This window comes from Scyliorhinus torazame, chromosome 12 (genome assembly GCF_047496885.1).
Source record: "Scyliorhinus torazame isolate Kashiwa2021f chromosome 12, sScyTor2.1, whole genome shotgun sequence".
NCBI lineage: Eukaryota > Metazoa > Chordata > Chondrichthyes > Carcharhiniformes > Scyliorhinidae > Scyliorhinus > Scyliorhinus torazame.
In genome coordinates this window covers 93,461,191-93,478,255 of record NC_092718.1, presented here as the reverse complement: position 1 = coordinate 93,478,255, position 17,065 = coordinate 93,461,191, and the positions used below count along the sequence as shown (strand labels likewise).

General features: G+C 49.8%; 1 protein-coding gene across 1 annotated transcript in view; it reads right to left on the bottom strand.

The window, feature by feature from the left end:
- Positions 1 to 15,249, bottom strand: part of LOC140386562 (urokinase plasminogen activator surface receptor-like) — a 107,716-nt gene extending 92,467 nt beyond the window's left edge. The window contains exon 1 of the mRNA XM_072468985.1: positions 14,809 to 15,249. Within this exon, the coding sequence (XP_072325086.1) occupies positions 14,809 to 14,857 (49 nt within the window). The 5' untranslated portion in view covers positions 14,858 to 15,249. The remainder of the gene's footprint in view (positions 1 to 14,808) is intronic.
- Positions 15,250 to 17,065: the final 1,816 nt, after the last annotated feature.

Genomic DNA, 17,065 nt, shown 5'->3' with positions numbered 1-17,065 from the left:
GAGCAACTTAGTTATTGAAGATTGTATGAAGGAGTTAAAGGGGGATGTGGTAATTGTTTCTTTCAGGGCAACACAGCAGATTAAGAGTCACCTGGCCTGGGGACTGGCTGGGATTTAGAGCAAAGAATCACCCCTGGGGGTGCAGTCCTTTTTAGGCAGGAGACATGTTTGGGGGTCCTCTTAGACTTGTAGGCAGATTGCTGCAACATTGTTGTTGTTGAACAATTCTTATTATTAATTGTTTTTGTGTTCATTAAAGAAGTTTGTGAAAGTGCATCTTTACAGTGGGGCCAATTTATAAGAAGACATGGGGTTAATGTACGCCAAGGACATCCCATAATTTGTGCCTGTGACCTAAGGAGTTGGGAGGTTATTGTCCTCTGGGTGATGCCAGAGGATTAACAACAGTGTCTGCCATCTATTAGTCGCACTTGCAGAGATAATCAACCAGTATCCATCAGTCAACCACCAATCAGCGTTGAGGAAGGTGGCAGGTGATGTGTTGGGTAGGCTGGGTCGATGTGGACTGCACTTGATGCAGTGTAGCGAGAGACAGACTTCCAACACTTGATAAGATGCGACACGAATTTATTTAACATCTAAACTATTATACATGTTCAACTGTGGGTTGACACTATGCTGACTTGACTGGAGACCAGGGGCGCGATTGTCCGACCCCCCACCGGGTCGGAGAATCACCGGGGGCTGGCGTGAATCCCGCCGGGGGCGGGAATCGCGCCGCGCCGGTAAGCGGGAATTGTGCCGGTTGGCGGGCCCACCCCCGGCGATTCTCCGGCCACGATGGGCCGAAGTCCTGCCGCTGTCAACCCTCGCCCGCCGGCATGGAATGAACCTCCTTTTGAACGGCGGGACAAGGCGGCGCGGGCAGACTCCACGGTCCTGGGGGGGCGGGGTGCGGGGCGATCTGGCCCCGGGCGATGCCCCCACAGTGGCCTGGCCCGTGATCGGGGCCCACCGATCCGCGGGCGGGCCTGTGCCGTGGGGGCACACTTTTTCTTCCGCCTTCGCCATGGTCTTCATTATGGCGGAGGCGGAAGATACCCCCTCCCCTGCGCATGTGCGGGGATGCCAAAGGCCTTTCCCGCCAGCCGGCGGAACGGAAACTACTCCGGCGCGGGCCTAGCCCCTCAAGGTGAGGGCTTGGCCCCTTCTCCGCACCTTTGGGGCAGCCCGACGCCAGAGTGGTTCCCGCCACTCCATTACGCCGGAACCCCCCCGCCCCGCTGGGTAGGGGAGAATCCCACCCCTGATACTGGCCTAACCAGACTTACGAGCTACCACATGGTGTTTGCACTGGCCAGCTCAATAACCCTGACTGTCTCAGAGGTTGGGTCCCGAGAGAGCAGGAAAACTGGTGCCCTCTGGCTTTATAGTGGTCGTGTCCTGTCTGGTGATTGGCTGCTCTGTTCTGTGTGCTTACTGGTCATCCTGTGTGTCAATCACTGCCTGTCCGCACTCCATTGCATGCATAGATGTATATTATGACATCGCCCCCCTTTTTTTTTGTTCTGTATTGTGTGTGTTGAGATAATAAATATTAAGGTGCATGTGCGTGTGGATGTGTATATGTGCGTGACTATATACAGAATGTGCTAAAATGACCTTATGTACACAGGAAGGTGTTGCTAGTGCAGATATAGGGCAGATGAAACGGTAACAACAATATTTACAGAGGTCAAAACGACAAGGTAACACAGTTGTGCAAAAGTTCAGTCTATAAGCTTAATCTCTGCGGCGGCCGATGAATTCTGGTTGACCGCGTCAAGGGTGGATCAGGGGCCATCTGCACTTGGATAGGCGGGACCCCTGCCAATGCGGTGGTCGCAGAGGTCGGCAGGATTTCTGGTAGATCGGTGAAAGAATGCCTGGTCTGACACGGATGGTGTCGAAATCGGATTTGGAGATGAGGTTCGCCAATGCGCCGGTGTCCAGTTTGAACCGGATGCAAGCCTTGTTGACTGTGAGGACAGCACACCACTCATCGTTGGGATCCACGCTGAGAATCAGGAGGTGCTTCGCTGTCTTGGAGAAAGGCAGCGCATGCTTCGAAATGATGCCCACCCGGTATGGAGATTTGAGGCATGCAGCATCAGGATCTGTTGGGCTGTCAGGGTCGGAGTCTGGCATGGCCTGCTGTATTGAACGGACGCTTCTGCGTCGTGGCTGGGATCGTTGAATGCTGGGCAGTGGAGCAGATCTGCAAAGGGCTGCGTGGTGGCCAAGCTTGCCACACTGTAGACACCTTCGTGATTTTGCCGGGTATTGCCGCTTTAAATAGGCAGAGCCACAATTCGGACATGTCATGACACCAACGTCAGCGCGTTCCGTACGCCATTGCGCATGCGCAGTGCGGTCGAACGACGTACGCACCTGCGCAGTCTGGTCGTCGGTCTCGACGTCCCTCGGTCCGGGAAAAGCATGCGGATTGGCCACTCTCGTCGATACTTAGGCCCTGCATTTGTGCGATGTCCTGCACCCATTCCGCCTCGTGGGAGGTTAGCTTTGCCGTTTCTGCCGCCCTGATGTGGGAGTACCGATTGTTGGCATGTTCGTGGAGAATGCACGTTTCGATGGCGATGGTGAGGGTGAGCTGCTTGACTTTCAGGAGCTGCTGGCAAAGGGAATCGGAGTGGCCCCCGAAAACGATCTGATCCCGGAGCATGGAATCAGTGGTCGAGTCATAGTTACATGACTGTGCGAGGATGTGGAGATGGGTCAGATAAGATTGAAAAGGTTCATCCTTACCCTGAAGCCTCTGCTGGAAAACGTACCGTTCAAAGCTCTCATTCACCTCAATGTCGCAGTGGCTGTCGAACTTCAGTCGGTCTGTTTTAAATTTCGTCTTGTCTTCGCCTTCAGCGAATGTAAGGAAGTTGTAGATGTGGATGGCGTGGTCCCCGGCTGTGGAGAGGAATAGTGCGATCTTCCTGGTGTCTGGTGCGGCCTCGAGGTCGGTGGCTTCTAGATAGAGCTGGAACTTTTGTTTGAAGATCTTCCAATTTGCACTGAGGTTGCCGGCGATGCGGAGCTGTGGCGGAGGGCGGACGTTTTCGATGTCACCCGATGGCTGTTTGCTGGTCAATGCTGATTCACTCAAGGTAGTTCCGTCATTTATCAGCATCACTCACTGGTACCATGATGTGTTGGGTAGGCTGGGTCGATGTGGACTGCACTTGATGCAGTGTAGCGAGAGACAGACCTCCAACACTTGATAAGATGCAACACGATTTTATTTAACATCTAAACTATTATACATGTTCAACTGTGGGTTGACACTATGCTGACTTGACTGGTGAACTGATACTAGCCTAACCAGACTTACTAGCTACCACATGGTATTTGCACTGGCCAGCTCACTAACTCTGACTGTCTCAGAGGCTGGGTCCCGAGAGAGCGGGAAAACTGGTGCCCTCTGGCTTTATAGTGGTCGTGTCCTGTCTGGTGATTGGCTGCTCTGTTCTGTGTGCTTACTGGTCATCCTGTGTGTCAATCACTGCCTGTCTGCACTCTATTGTATACATAGGTGTACATTATGACAACAGGCAAGGTGCATTGAGGAGTGGCACATTCAATAAAACTTCTCGTTGAAAGGCCGTATGCTCTGGCAAACATTTGGGGAATCTGCTAGTTTATCTGCAAGTTTAAAACCTAGCTTCCAGCTGAAAACAGCTACAGTTAAAACTCAGCATGCAAATGAAAATAAACAAGGCATTTAATGGGTGATTGTTTTACCCATCAGGCATTGCACAGGGAAGTATTGAGGATTCTGAGATCTGTGACAAGCAGAACCTTGATACTGTTTTTTTCAGAAAATGAGTCATAAATGTTGTCAGGAAACAGGTTATAGGTGGAGAAGCCAAGGGCAAAATCCAAACAGGGCAAAAGAGAAGAATATTGGAAGCAACACAGACAATGTGAAGAAGACAAATATAAAGGCTCTGTGCCTTAATGCACGGAGCATTTGCAATAAAGTGGATGAACTAATCGTGCAGACTGATATAAATGAGTACGATATAATTGGGATTACAGTGAGATGGCTGCAGGGTGACCAGGGATGGAAACTGAATGTCACAGGGTATTCAGTATTTAGGAAGGACAGGCATAAAAGGTGGTGGTGTGGCACTGCTGGTTAAAGAGGAAATTAACATATGAGTGAGAAAGGATATTAGCTCTGACAATGTGGAGTCTGTATGGGTAGAGTTGGAAATACCAAGGGGCAAAAAACATTAGTGGGTGTCGTATGTAGGCCCCCAAACTGCAGTGGTGATGTTGAGAATGGCATTAAACACAAAATTAGAGATGCTTGTAACAAGGGAATATCGGTGATCATGGGTGATTTTAATCTTCACATAGATTGGGCAAATCAAATTAGCCACAATGCCGTAGAGGAGGAATTCCTGGAGTATATAAAGAATGGTTTTCTTGACCAATATGTGGAGGAACCAACTGGAGAGCAGGCCATCTTAGACTGGGCACTGTGTAATGGGAAGGGAATCATTGCCAATCTGATTGTGCAAGATCCCTTGGGATGAGTGACCATAACATTGTAGCGCACAAAGACTCCGAGAGACGAATAGAGTGAAGTCGATGAGGCTTTATTAAGCGTGACTGTTTCCCCCGCAGTTCAGTAGTAGACTGCCTGCGGGGGAGGACTCCAGGTACTTATACTCCGCCTTCAGGGCGGAGCTAGAGGTCAACGTCCAACCAGGACCCGGGATCTGTCAGCCAATGACATCATGGCTTCACAGTCCCACATGACCCCTAATGCATACTACCACATTCACCCCTTGTCAAAAATGAACCCGGCGGGGTGATGCTTCGCATGGTGGTAAGGGTTTACAAGGCTGGTCCTGGGAGGAAAACTTTCACATGTTATAACAGTATGTACAAGGTTTTTTTTGTTTCAAACTATTTACAGTAATCGTCAGGAATAGACTAAATGTTCTCGTTAAAAGTCCACATTGTACTGTTAGATCGACGCCACGAGTCGGTCGGGCGGTCTGGTCGTCCGTGTCGATCGCCTCGGCCACGGTGGTGGTGGTGGTGCTTGTTCCGGTGTTGTCTTCTCCGGGAGCCTTACGGTTTCAGCACGGGCTTCATTCCTGGTCGGGCATGGGAGGAGGACTGATCCTCCTGGGAAGGGGGCGGTTGCGGGGTGCGGCGGTGGCAGGAAGGAGGGGGTTGGGTGATTGGTGTCGGGGGGGGGGTGTGTGTTGCCGGCGGGCGCCAGATCTCGCAGGGAGACCGTGTCCTGACGGCTGTCGGGGTACTCCACGTAAGCGTACTGCGGGTTCGCGTGAAGGAGGTGAACCCTTTCGACCAACGGGTCCGACTTGTGCGCCCGCACGTGCTTTCGGAGCAAGATGGGTCCTGGGGCTGCCAGCCAGGTCGGCAGCGACGTTCCAGAGGAGGACTTCCTGGGGAAGACAAGGAGGCGCTCATGAGGCGTTTGGTTAGTGCTAGTACACAGTAGTGACCGGATGGAGTGGAGGGCGTCCGGAAGGACCTCCTGCCACCGTGAAACTGGGAGGTCCCTGGACCGTAGGGCCAGTAGGACGGTCTTCCAGACCGTGCCGTTCTCCCTCTCTACTTGCCCGTTCCCCCGGGGGTTGTAGCTGTTCATCCTGCTCGAGGCTATCCCGTTGCTGAGCAGGAACTGGCGCAGCTCGTCACTCATGAAGGAGGACCCCCTGTCGCTGTGGACGTATGCGGGGCAACCGAACAGTGTGAATATGGTGTTCAGGGCTTTAATGACTGTGGCTGCGGTCATGTCAGAACAGGGGATGGCGAATGGGAAGCGGGAGTACTCGTCCACCACATTAAGGAAGTATATGTTGCGGTCGGTGGAGGGGAGGGGTCCTTTGAAATCCAGACTAAGGCGTTCAAAGGGGCGGGAAGCCTTAATCAGGTGCGCACCATCCGGCCTGAAAAAATGCAGTTTGCACTCTGCGCAGATGTGGCAGTTCCTTGTGACTGTACGGACCTCCTCTAAGGAGTATGGGAGGTTGCGGGACTTGATAAAGTGGTAAAACCGAGTGACCCCCGGGTGGCAGAGGTCCTCGTGGAGGGTTTGGAGGCGGTTAATTTGTGCGTTGGCACATGTGCCGCGGGATAGGGCATCGGACGGCTCGTTCGGCTTTCCGGGACGATACAAGATCTCGTAGTTGAAGGTGGAGAGCTCGATCCTCCACCTTAAGATCTTGTCGTTTTTGATTTTGCCCCGCTGTGCATTATCGAACATGAAGGCTACCGACCGTTGGTCCGTGAGGAGAGTGAATCTCCTGCCGGCCAGGTAATGCCTCCAATGTCGCACAGCTTCCACTATGGCTTGGGCTTCCTTTTCCACTGAGGAGTGGCGGATTTCTGAAGCGTGGAGGGTTCGGGTGAAAAAGGCCATGGGTCTGCCCGCTTGGTTAAGAATGGCCGCTAGAGCTACGTCGAAGGCGTCGCTCTCGACCTGGAAGGGGAGGGACTCGTCGATGGCGCGCATCGTGGCCTTTGCGATATCCGCTTTGATGCGGCTGAAAGCCTGGCAAGTCTTTGTCGACAGAGGGAAGGTCGTGGTCTGTATTAGGGGGCGGGCCTTGTCTGCGTACTGGGGGACCCACTGGGCGTAGTATGAAAAGAACCCCAGGCAGCGTTTTAGGACTTTTGAGCAGTGCGGGAGGGGAAATTCCATGAGGGCGTGCATACGTTCGGGGTCGGGGCCTATTATCCCATTGCGCACTACGTAGCCCAGGATGGCTAGCCGATTGGTGCTAAAAACGCACTTGTCCTCGTTGTACGTGAGATTCAAGGCTTTAGCGGTCTGGAGGAATTTTTGGAGGTTGGCGTCGTGGTCCTGCTGATCGTGGCCGCAGATGGTTACATTGTCGAGATACGGGAACGTGGCCCGCAACCCGTGTTGATCAACCATTCGGTCTATCTCTCGTTGGAAGACCGAGACCCCGTTTGTGACGCCAAATGGGACCCTTAGGAAATGGTATAATCGCCCGTCTGCCTCGAAGGCTGTGTACTTGCGGTCACTTGGGTGGATGGGGAGCTGATGGTAGGCGGACTTGAGGTCCACGGTGGAGAAGACTTTATATTGGGCAATCCGATTGACCATGTCAGATATGCGGGGGAGAGGGTACGCGTCTAGTTGTGTGTACCTGTTGATGGTCTGGCTATAGTCTATGACCATCCTTTGCTTCTCCCCTGTCTTTACTACTACCACCTGTGCTCTCCAGGGACTATTGCTGGCCTGGATTATGCCTTCCTTTAGTAGCCGCTGGACTTCGGACCGAATGAAGGTCCGGTCCTGTGCGCTGTACCGTCTGCTCCTAGTGGCGACGGGTTTGCAATCCGGGGTGAGGTTTGCAAACAAGGACGGGGGTTGCACCTTGAGGGTTGCGAGGCCGCAGATAGTGAGTGGGGGTATTGGGCCGCCGAATTTGAAGGTAAGGCTCTGTAGGTTGCACTGGAAGTCTAATCCCAGTAATGTGGGGGCGCAGAGTTGGGGAAGGACGTAGAGCCTGTAGTTTTTGAACTCCCTCCCCTGCACCGTTAGGGTAACTATGCAGAAGCCTTTGATCTGTACGGAGTGGGATCCTGCAGCTAGGGAAATCTTTTGTGCGCTGGAATGGGTGGTCAAAGAACAGCGTCTTACCGTGTCGGGGTGGATAAAGTGTCCGGGGCCGAGTTTGGTCCAGCGTTATTGAAGCGAGACGTGGTTGTAGTAGTTGAGCGTCTTCTTCGAACCCCGTGGAGCCGGCGACACTGGGGTCCGTTGTTGCCGTCCAAGATGGCGTCGGGGGTGAACAAAATGGCTGCCCCCATGCATCGCACATGGCTGGGGGGTCACAAGATGGCGGCGGGGTGGACAAAATGGCCGCCCCCATGCGTCGTACAGGTCTGGGGTGGTCCAAGATGGCGACGCCCTTCCTCCCCTCGTGGTGGCCGGGACCCAAAATGGCTGCGCCTGCGGGTCGCACATGGGGCGCTGGGGGGGTTGGGGAGCGTTAGGAACGCGCGGGGCTCCCTCCTCTCTAGGGACAGCGGTGGTCGGGACCCAAATTGGTAGCGCCGGCGGGTCATACGTGGGGCGCGGGGGGGGGGTTGGGAGGGCATTAGAGCCGCGCAGAACTCCCTCTTCTCCGGGGAGAGCGGTGGTCGGGACCCAAAGTGGTAGCGCCGGCGGGTCATACGTTGGGCGCGGGGAGGGGTTGGGGAGCGTAAGCGGCGTGCAGGGCTCCCTTTTCTCCCGGGACCGCGGTGGTCGGGACCCAGAGTGGCTGCGTGTGCGGGTCGTACATGGGGCGCAGCGGGGGTTGGGGAGCGTAAGTGGCGTGCAGGGCTCCCTGTTCTCCCGGGACAGCGGCGACCTCGCGGGACCGGCACACAACCGCGAAATGGCCCTTTTCCCCGCAGCTCTTGCAGATCGCTGCGCGGGCCGGGCAGCGCTGCCGGGGGTGTTTCGCCTGGCCGCAGAAATAGCAGCGGGCGCCCCCGGTGCGACTTGGCGTTTGGACCGCACAAACCTGTGAGGTGTCCGGGGGAGGGGGTGGGTTTGTCGCGACGGGTACGTACGGAGCCCAATGGGCTGCCGCGCGGTTGGGGCCGTAGGCGCGGGTATTTTGCGTGGCCACGTCTAGGGAGGCTGCTAGGGCTCATGCCTCTGAGAGTCCTAGCGACTCTTTTTCTAGAAGTCTTTGGCGGATTTGGGAGGAGTTCATACCTGCCACAAAAGCATCACGCATTAACATGTCCGTGTGTTCATTTGCGTTCACCGACGGGCAGCTGCAGGCTCGTCCCAAAATTAGTAGCGCGGCGTAGAATTCATCTATCGATTCTCCGGGACTTTGCCGTCTCGTTGCGAGTTGATAGCGAGTGTAGATCTGGTTTACTGGGCGGACATAGAGACTTTTTAGTGCTGCAAACGCCGTCTGGAAATCCTCTGCGTCTTCGATGAAAGAGAAAATCTCCGTGCTTAACCTCGAGTGCAGGACCTGTAGTTTTTGGTCTTCTGTGACCCGGCCGGTGGCCGTTCTGAGGTAGGCCTCAAAACAAGTCTGCCAGTGCTTGAAAGCTGCTGCCGCGTTCACTGCGTGGGGGCTGATCCTCAGGCATTCCGGGATGATCCTGAGCTCCATAGTCCTTTTTAGTCACGCTTAATAAATTGTAGCGCACAAAGACTCCGAGAGACGAATAGAGTGAATTCGATGAGGCTTTATTAAGCGTGACTGTTTCCCCCGCAGTTCAGTAGTAGACTGCCTGCGGGGGAGGACTCCAGGTACTTATACTCCGCCTTCAGGGCGGAGCTAGAGGTCAACGTCCAACCAGGACCCGGGATCTGTCAGCCAATGACATCATGGCTTCACAGTCCCACATGACCCCTAATGCATACTACCACAAACATGATGGAATTTTTTATCGAGGTAGAGTAAAGTAGTTGATTTGGAGACTAGTGCTGAATCTTAATTAAGGAAACTATGAAGATATGAGGCATGAGTTGGCCTTGATAGATTGGGGAGAGTTACTTCATGGGATGACAGTGGATAGACAATGGCAAATATTCAAGGAACGCATGGGGGAACTGGAGCAACTGTTCATTACTGTCTTGCACAAAAGCAAAATGTGTAAGAGGGCAAATTCATGGCTTACAAAGGAAATTAGAAATAGTATCCGATCCAAGGACACAGCATATATATTGGCCAAGAAAAATAATAGGTCGATGATTGGGAGCAGTTTAGAATTCAGCAAAGAAGGACTGAGGGATTGATTAAGAAGGGGAAAATACAGTATGGAAGTAAGCTTGCAGGGAACATAAAAACGGGCACTAGGTGTTTCTATAGATATGTGAAGAGAAAGTAGGCACCCTATAGACAGAAACAGGGGAATGCATAATAAGGGACAAAGAACTGGCTGAGCAATTGAATATATATTTTGGTTCTGCCTTCACAAATGAGGACACAAATAAGATACCAGAATTGTTGGAGAATGAAAGGTTTAGTGAGAGGGAAGAACTGAGGGAGATCAATATTCGTAGAGAAATGGTGCTGGCAAAATTGATGGGATTGAAGATGGATAAATCCCCAGGGCCTGAGAAGATGCATCCCAGAGTTCTTAAGGAGGTAGCTCTGGAAATAGTGGATGCATTGATGGTCATCTTCCAGGATTCTATAGACACTGGAACAGTCCCTGCAGATTGGTAGGTAGCTAATGTCACTCCAATATTCAAAAAGGGGAGTAGGGAGAAAACAGGGAATTAAGCCTAACATCGGTAGTGGGGAAAATTCTTCAATCCATTATCAAGGACGTTATAGCAGAACATTCAGAAAGCAGTGGCATGATCAGTCAGAATAAGCATGGATTTATGAAGGACAAATCATGCTTGACAAATCTGCTGGAATTTTTTGAAGATGTAACCAATACAGGGGGAGCCAGTCGATGTGGTATACTTGGACTTTCAGAAGGCGTTTGACGAAGTCCTGCGTAAGAGATTATTATGTAAAATTAAAGCTCATGTGATTGGGGGAAGTGTATTGAGGTGGATAGAAAACGGGTTGGCAGAGAGGAAACAAAGAGTAGGAATTAATGGGTCCTTTTCAAATTGGCAGGCAGTAACAAGGGGGGTGCCACAGGGATCGGTGCTGGGACCCCAGCTCTTCACAATAAATATAAATGATTTGGATGAGGGAACAAAATGTAACATCGCAAAGTTTGCAAATGATACTAAGTTGGGTGGGAGGGTGAATTGTGACGAGGATGCCGGGATCCTACATCATGATCTGGACAGGTTGAGCGAGTGGGCAAATCAATGGCAGATGCAGTATAATTTGGATAAGTGTGAGGTTATTCATTTTGGAAGCAAAAATAGGAAGGCAGATTACTATCTGAATGGTTGTAAATTGGGAGAGGGGACTGTGCAGAGGGACCTGGATGTACTTGTGCACCAGTTGCTGAAGGTAAGCATGCAGGTACAGCAGGCGGTAAAGAAGGCTAATGGTATGTTGGTCTTCATTGCAAGAGGTTTTGAGTACAGAAGCAGGAATGTGTTGCTGCAATTATACAGGGCCTTGGTGAGGCCACACCTGGAATATTGTGTGCAGTTTTGGTCTCCTTCTCTGAGGAAGGATGTTCTTGCTCTCGAGGAAGTGGAGCGAAGGATTACCAGACTGATTCCAGGGATGGGCGGGTCTGTCATATGACGAGAGATTGATTAGGTTAGGATTGTTCTCGCTGGAGTTCAGAAGTATGAGGGGGGGTCTCATAGAGACTTATAAAATTCTAACAGGACTAGACAGGGTAGGTGCAGGGAAAATGTTCCCAATGGTGGCTGTGTCCAGAACCAGGGGTCACAGTCTGAGAATTCAGGGTAAACCATTTCAGTCAGAGATAAGGGAACACTTCTGCACACAAAGAGTGGTGAGCCTGTGGAATTCATTACCACAGGAAGTAGTTGATGCTAAAATATTGAATATATTCAAGAGGCAGCTAGATATAGCAGTTTGGGTGACTGGGATCAAAGGCTATGGGGAGAAAGCAGGATTAGGCTATTGAGTTGGATGATCAGCCAAGATCGTGATAAATGACAGAGCAGGCTCGAAGGGCAAAAGACCTCTTCCTGCGCCTATCTTCTATGTATGTATCTATGTATGTTGCCGACTTGATCTGGACATACTCCATGAGTAGTACTGTGGTTAGCACTGTTGCTGCACAGCTCCAGGGGCCCAGATTCGATTCCCGGCTTGGGTCACTGACTGTGCGGAGTCTGAACGTTCACCCCGTGTCTGCGTGGGTTTCCTCCGGGTGCTCCGGTTTCCTCCCACGGTCAAAAGATGTGCAGGTTAGGTGGATTGGCCATGCTCAATTGCCCAAATAGGTTAGGTTGCGTTACGGAGATAGGGTAGAGGTGTGGTCTCAAATGGGGTACTCTTTCCAAGGGCCGGTGCAACTCGATGCTGAGTGACCTCCTTCTGTACTGTAAATTCTATGATTCTATGACTGAATTCCTAACTTGAACCACCCCTCCTCCAGAGTCCTACCATGGCTTGTCCAATATGTTACCCGTCTTGCCAAGACACTTCCATTTGCCCTGGTTCCGACATTGAAAATCATTTTTGGTGCTGGGGTAGGGAACCAGATACAGTGTGGGGTATGGTTGCAGCTGGAGGGCGGAGCAAGTAAAGGTTCGGGGCAATGGCTGTTGGGTACAGCGCCACTCCCGTTGGTCCCGTTGGTGCTGCGGAAATATTTGAAGAGTCTGATTGTGGTGTCAACACTGAGATATGGAAGCAGTTTCACAAACATTTTAAGTTAGGGGCAGGGTCGATACTGATGCCAGTGCGAGAAAATCATGTGTTTAAACTTGCAAGAATAGACGCTGGGTTTCAAGAATGGGAGAAAAATGGTGTGGTCATGTTGAAAGACTTGTTTCTGGAAGGTCGTTTTGCAACATTTGAAGAATTGAGGGAGAAATATGAGCTCCCAAGGAGGGAGGTCTTTAGATATACACAGATACTGGCTTTCGTAAAGTAGACCTTCCCTCCATTCCCAATGTTACCCCCTTCTTCTTTGCTGGAGGAGGTGTTGATGGTGTTGGGGATAGAAGGCGGAGTTACCTAAGCTATTTATAGAAACCTTGTGGAAGCAGGATCACAATCTCTGGATAGGGCTAAGGTCAAATGGGAGAAGGAATTGGGGGAGACATTGGAGGAAGGGTTTTGGTGCAAAATTTTACGGAAGATAAATGCATCGACCTTGTGCACGAGATTGGCACTAATACAATTGAAGGTAGTTCACAGAACACATTTGACTGAGAATGAGGTGCCTGTTTGAAGGAGTTGAGGACGTTTGTGGCAGATGTGGGGGGCGGGAGCAATCATGTGCACATGTTTTGGATGTGCCTAAAATTGAGGAAGTGCTGGAACACCTTCTTTAGCACCATGTCAACAGTGGAATGGTTGGACCTAGAATTAAGTCCCCCAGGAGCAATATTCGGGGTGTTGGATTTGCCGGAACTCCAGACAAGGGTGGGAGCAGATTTGCCTCGCTGGTGACGAAGAGGTGGATCCTATTGGATTGAATGTCAGTTTCTCCACCCTGTGCCCCAATATGGCTGGGATTTATTGGAGTTTCTAAGCCTAGAGAAGGTTACATTTAGCTTCAGAGGGAATGAGGAGGGGTTTCATTGATGGCTCCGTTCATATCTCACTTTGAGGAATTAACCTCGAGGGCGGGGTTTAGAGTACCCAATTATTTTTTTCCAATTAAGGAGCAATTTAGCGTAGCCAATCCACCTACCCTGCACACTTTTGGGTTATGGGGGTGAGACCCACACAGACATGGGGAGAATGTACAAACTCCACACAGACAGTGATTCAGGGCCGGGATCGAACCAGGGTCCACGGCCCCATGATGCAGCAGTGCTAACCATTGTGCCACTGTGCTGCCCCTGGTAGTTAGTTAGTTGATTAACTGTTTTCAGGTTGAGGAAAAGATTGTTAAATGTGAGTTAAATATGTGTAATGCAAATTATGTAACAATAGTTTTTGAAAAAGCTAATAAAAATATTTGTTGAAAAAAAGAAAATCTGATGATCTTAACTCAGACCCAAACTCTCCACATCCATATCAAACAGTTGTATTTTGACATTTGACCGAGGCTTGTAAATACCTCAGGCTTTGTATATTTTCCCCTTCCCTTGTTCCTTCACCTGTCTGAAGAATTTGAAATTTGTCAGACATTTGTTAAATATTTCATTTTCTTTACATGCCATGAGTCTTCAATTAGCAAAACACTGAGCCTTTGTTCACCCATCTCTGAAAAAGATCCACACATATTTCCGCAATGCAGGAATGTCCAATTGGAACTGCTTCTGACCCTTTTCCCAATTGATCACGTTTGACTCCAGAAAGAACATCACCTTGATGAACACTGAGCTTCAAGTTGAAGTTGAATCTTTACATTAAGAAAAGACTGCCACAGAAATATGACTTTTTTTAAACAATGAGACTGAGCTAGTTTAAGCTGCAGTTCAATATTCGACAGAAATCAGGATAGCGATTGAGAGAGAGCATATATATATATTTATACATATATATAAAGAAAGAGAGAGAGTCAATGTCAGCTCCTGTACAACACCTGGTGGCTAATACTCTCTTTTTCTCTTTTCCTGCCTCCATCTTAACATGGGGCCATTTTAGTTATTAGACTGCCCCGCCTCGGTTTTCCTTCACTCTGAATGCATCGCTTCTCAGCATTGAAGTTATGCTTCCATGTGTATATCCATGTCACCAAACTGACTGAGTCCTAAGTCCTCCTGAAGTCCACTGCCATTCTCCCCTCGCCTGCTACTTTGGAGTCATACCCTGTATCACAAATAGTAGCCTGCTTTAAAATAAATTGCTAATCTCATTGTCTATCTTGTAACCTGTGTTTGCATTGTCTCACAAACACTCTGACTAATTTTCAGACACACACTCACAGATGCACAGTAACACACAGACACACACACAAACACTGGACACACTGATGCACACACAGAGACACACACACGCACACAGTTACTGAGAGCGATACATGGAGTCACATACACTGGGAGATACACATACAGAGACAGAGAACAACACAGAGTTAATCCCAGAGACACACAATTGCATGCAAAGATAGAGAGCAACACAGAATCACACACACAGAAGGCACACGGAATCACATATACACAGAGTGACAGACACACAAAGAGACCCAGAGATACACATGGATACAGAGACACTCACATAGACAGAGGCAAATGAAAACTCTCACCTTCAGTAACCAGAGCACAAATGATGAAAATGCCAGAGAACAACTTCATCTTGTTTTGATCCTTGATATTCCTTGTGCAGGCCAGTAACACAAACCTCTTCTCCTCAGTATTCTGTGATGTCTCATTAGTTGCATGGCATATTAATAAGGATATGTGCGTAGTTTAAAATTCTCTAAACTTCCTTGTCTCGTTGCCAAAATCATCAAATAATCGAGTTGTTGTATTATATACATCACACGCCCAGAGCCAGGGCTGGCTCATGTAGATGACATATCAGTCAAAAAATGTGTGGGTTAAATGGATTGGCCATGATAAATTGCCCATTCCAGTCCAGAGCTGTGCAAGTTCAGTCATGGGGATAGGGTGGGGTGAACGTGGGAGGGGACATGATCAGAGTGGTCATTCAAAGAGTTGGTGCAGTCTCAATGGGCTGAATAACCTCCTTCTGCACTGTAGGGATTCTGTGATTCTATCTCACTCTTGCTGGTCCTGTCTTGAGCTGGTGTGAGAGGGGCATTTAGGATAAAATCAACCAGACTGACTATTGCTCACAAAACATCGCTCACATTCAAAGCAACCGAGAAACAATTGGTTGTGGGTAGAATTACATCATTTTGTTCAGGGTTTGTGGTTCAACCAGTTTAAAGATAAAGAGGAAAACACATTCCTCCTGTCATGATATGCACTCATGCACACAATGAGATACAGACAAGGCAGTGACAGACACCCAGTACAGCCAATCAACACACAAGACAGAACACAACCAATCACCAGACAGAACACTAGAGGGGGGTTTCCCACTATAAAACACACAAAGCATCAGCACTCTGCCTCTTTCCACTGGTGACAACTGTAGTGACAGTCAGGGTGTATCTATCAGTTAGCACCTTCTACACGTGGCTCAGAGCTAGTTTGGTCTAGATAGTTATAGTTAGCACACTTAGATAAGTAGAGTGTCAATCCACAGCAAGCTGTGTGCACTGCTACAGAAGTTCAATAAAACGTATTGAACCAACGTCTAAGTTCGGTGTCTACTTTCCAGTACAACTGCATCCAGCTGCAGTCCCTGTTACCCCAGGGTGAATAACACGACACCTCCTTTGGGGTTGGGATGTCTCTTGATCAGGGAAAAGCGACTCTGCTTCTTGCTGATTTCCAGCCACTTCGTCAACTGGTTGCGGAATATAAATCTCATCTGGGATTTTCAAGTCTTTATACAAGGCAGAGGATTTCCGAAGATGGTGGAAGAACCAAAACTGTGCCCTGAGATTCACCTTGTGAGATTGAGAATATTTCAGGACAGGTTTCGTAGAATCATGTAATGATATTGTGCAGAAGGCAGGCATTCAGCCTCTGATAAATGTAGGAATCACAGATATAATGGGCTGGATACTCCGCCGTTGGGATGCTCCATTTTGCCGGCAGCCCGGGGATTCCCGATGGCATGGAGCTGGCCCACGATGGGAAACCCATTGACCAGCCGGCGAAACGGAACATCCCGCCTGCGTGCTGAACCAGAAATCTGGCATGGTGGGACGGAAAATCCAGTCCATTGTATTATATGCACTTGGTGCAGTAATGTTTAAAAGTCTGTACTTGTGTACTTATGACTGCTGCAGTAGTGTTTTTAACAACCCTGGTTTGAAAGACACCCATGCTTTTTGGAAGCCAGGGATGTAATTAAGGCACCATACAAGCTTGGACTAATGGATTTTTGTTTGGATTAAGGGGGTTCCCTGTGCAGTATAGAATTGGAGACAAAAAATAACAAAGAACAAGACAGCACAGGAACAGGCCCTTCAGCCCTCCAAGCCTGCGCCGATCACGTGTCCTAACTAGACCAACCGCCTGTATCCCTCTATATCTCGTCTGTTCATGTGCCTATCCAGATAAGTCTTAAAGGTCACTAACATATCTGCCTCAACCACCTCACTGGGCAGGGCATTCCACGCCACCACCACCCTCTGTGTAAAAAACTTTCCCCGCACATCACCACTGAACCTATCCCCCCTCACCTTGAACTTGTGCCCCCTTGTAATTTTCAATTCCGCCCTGGGAGAAAGCCTCCAACTGTTCATCCGATCTATACCCCTAAGAATTTTATAAACTTCTATCAGGTCGCCCCTCAGACTCATTCTCTCAAGGGAGAACAATCCTAGTTTATTCAATCTCTCCTCATAGCTAATACCCTCCAAACCAGGCAACATCCTAGTAAACCTTTTCTATACTCTCTCCTAAACTTCCACGTTCTTCTGG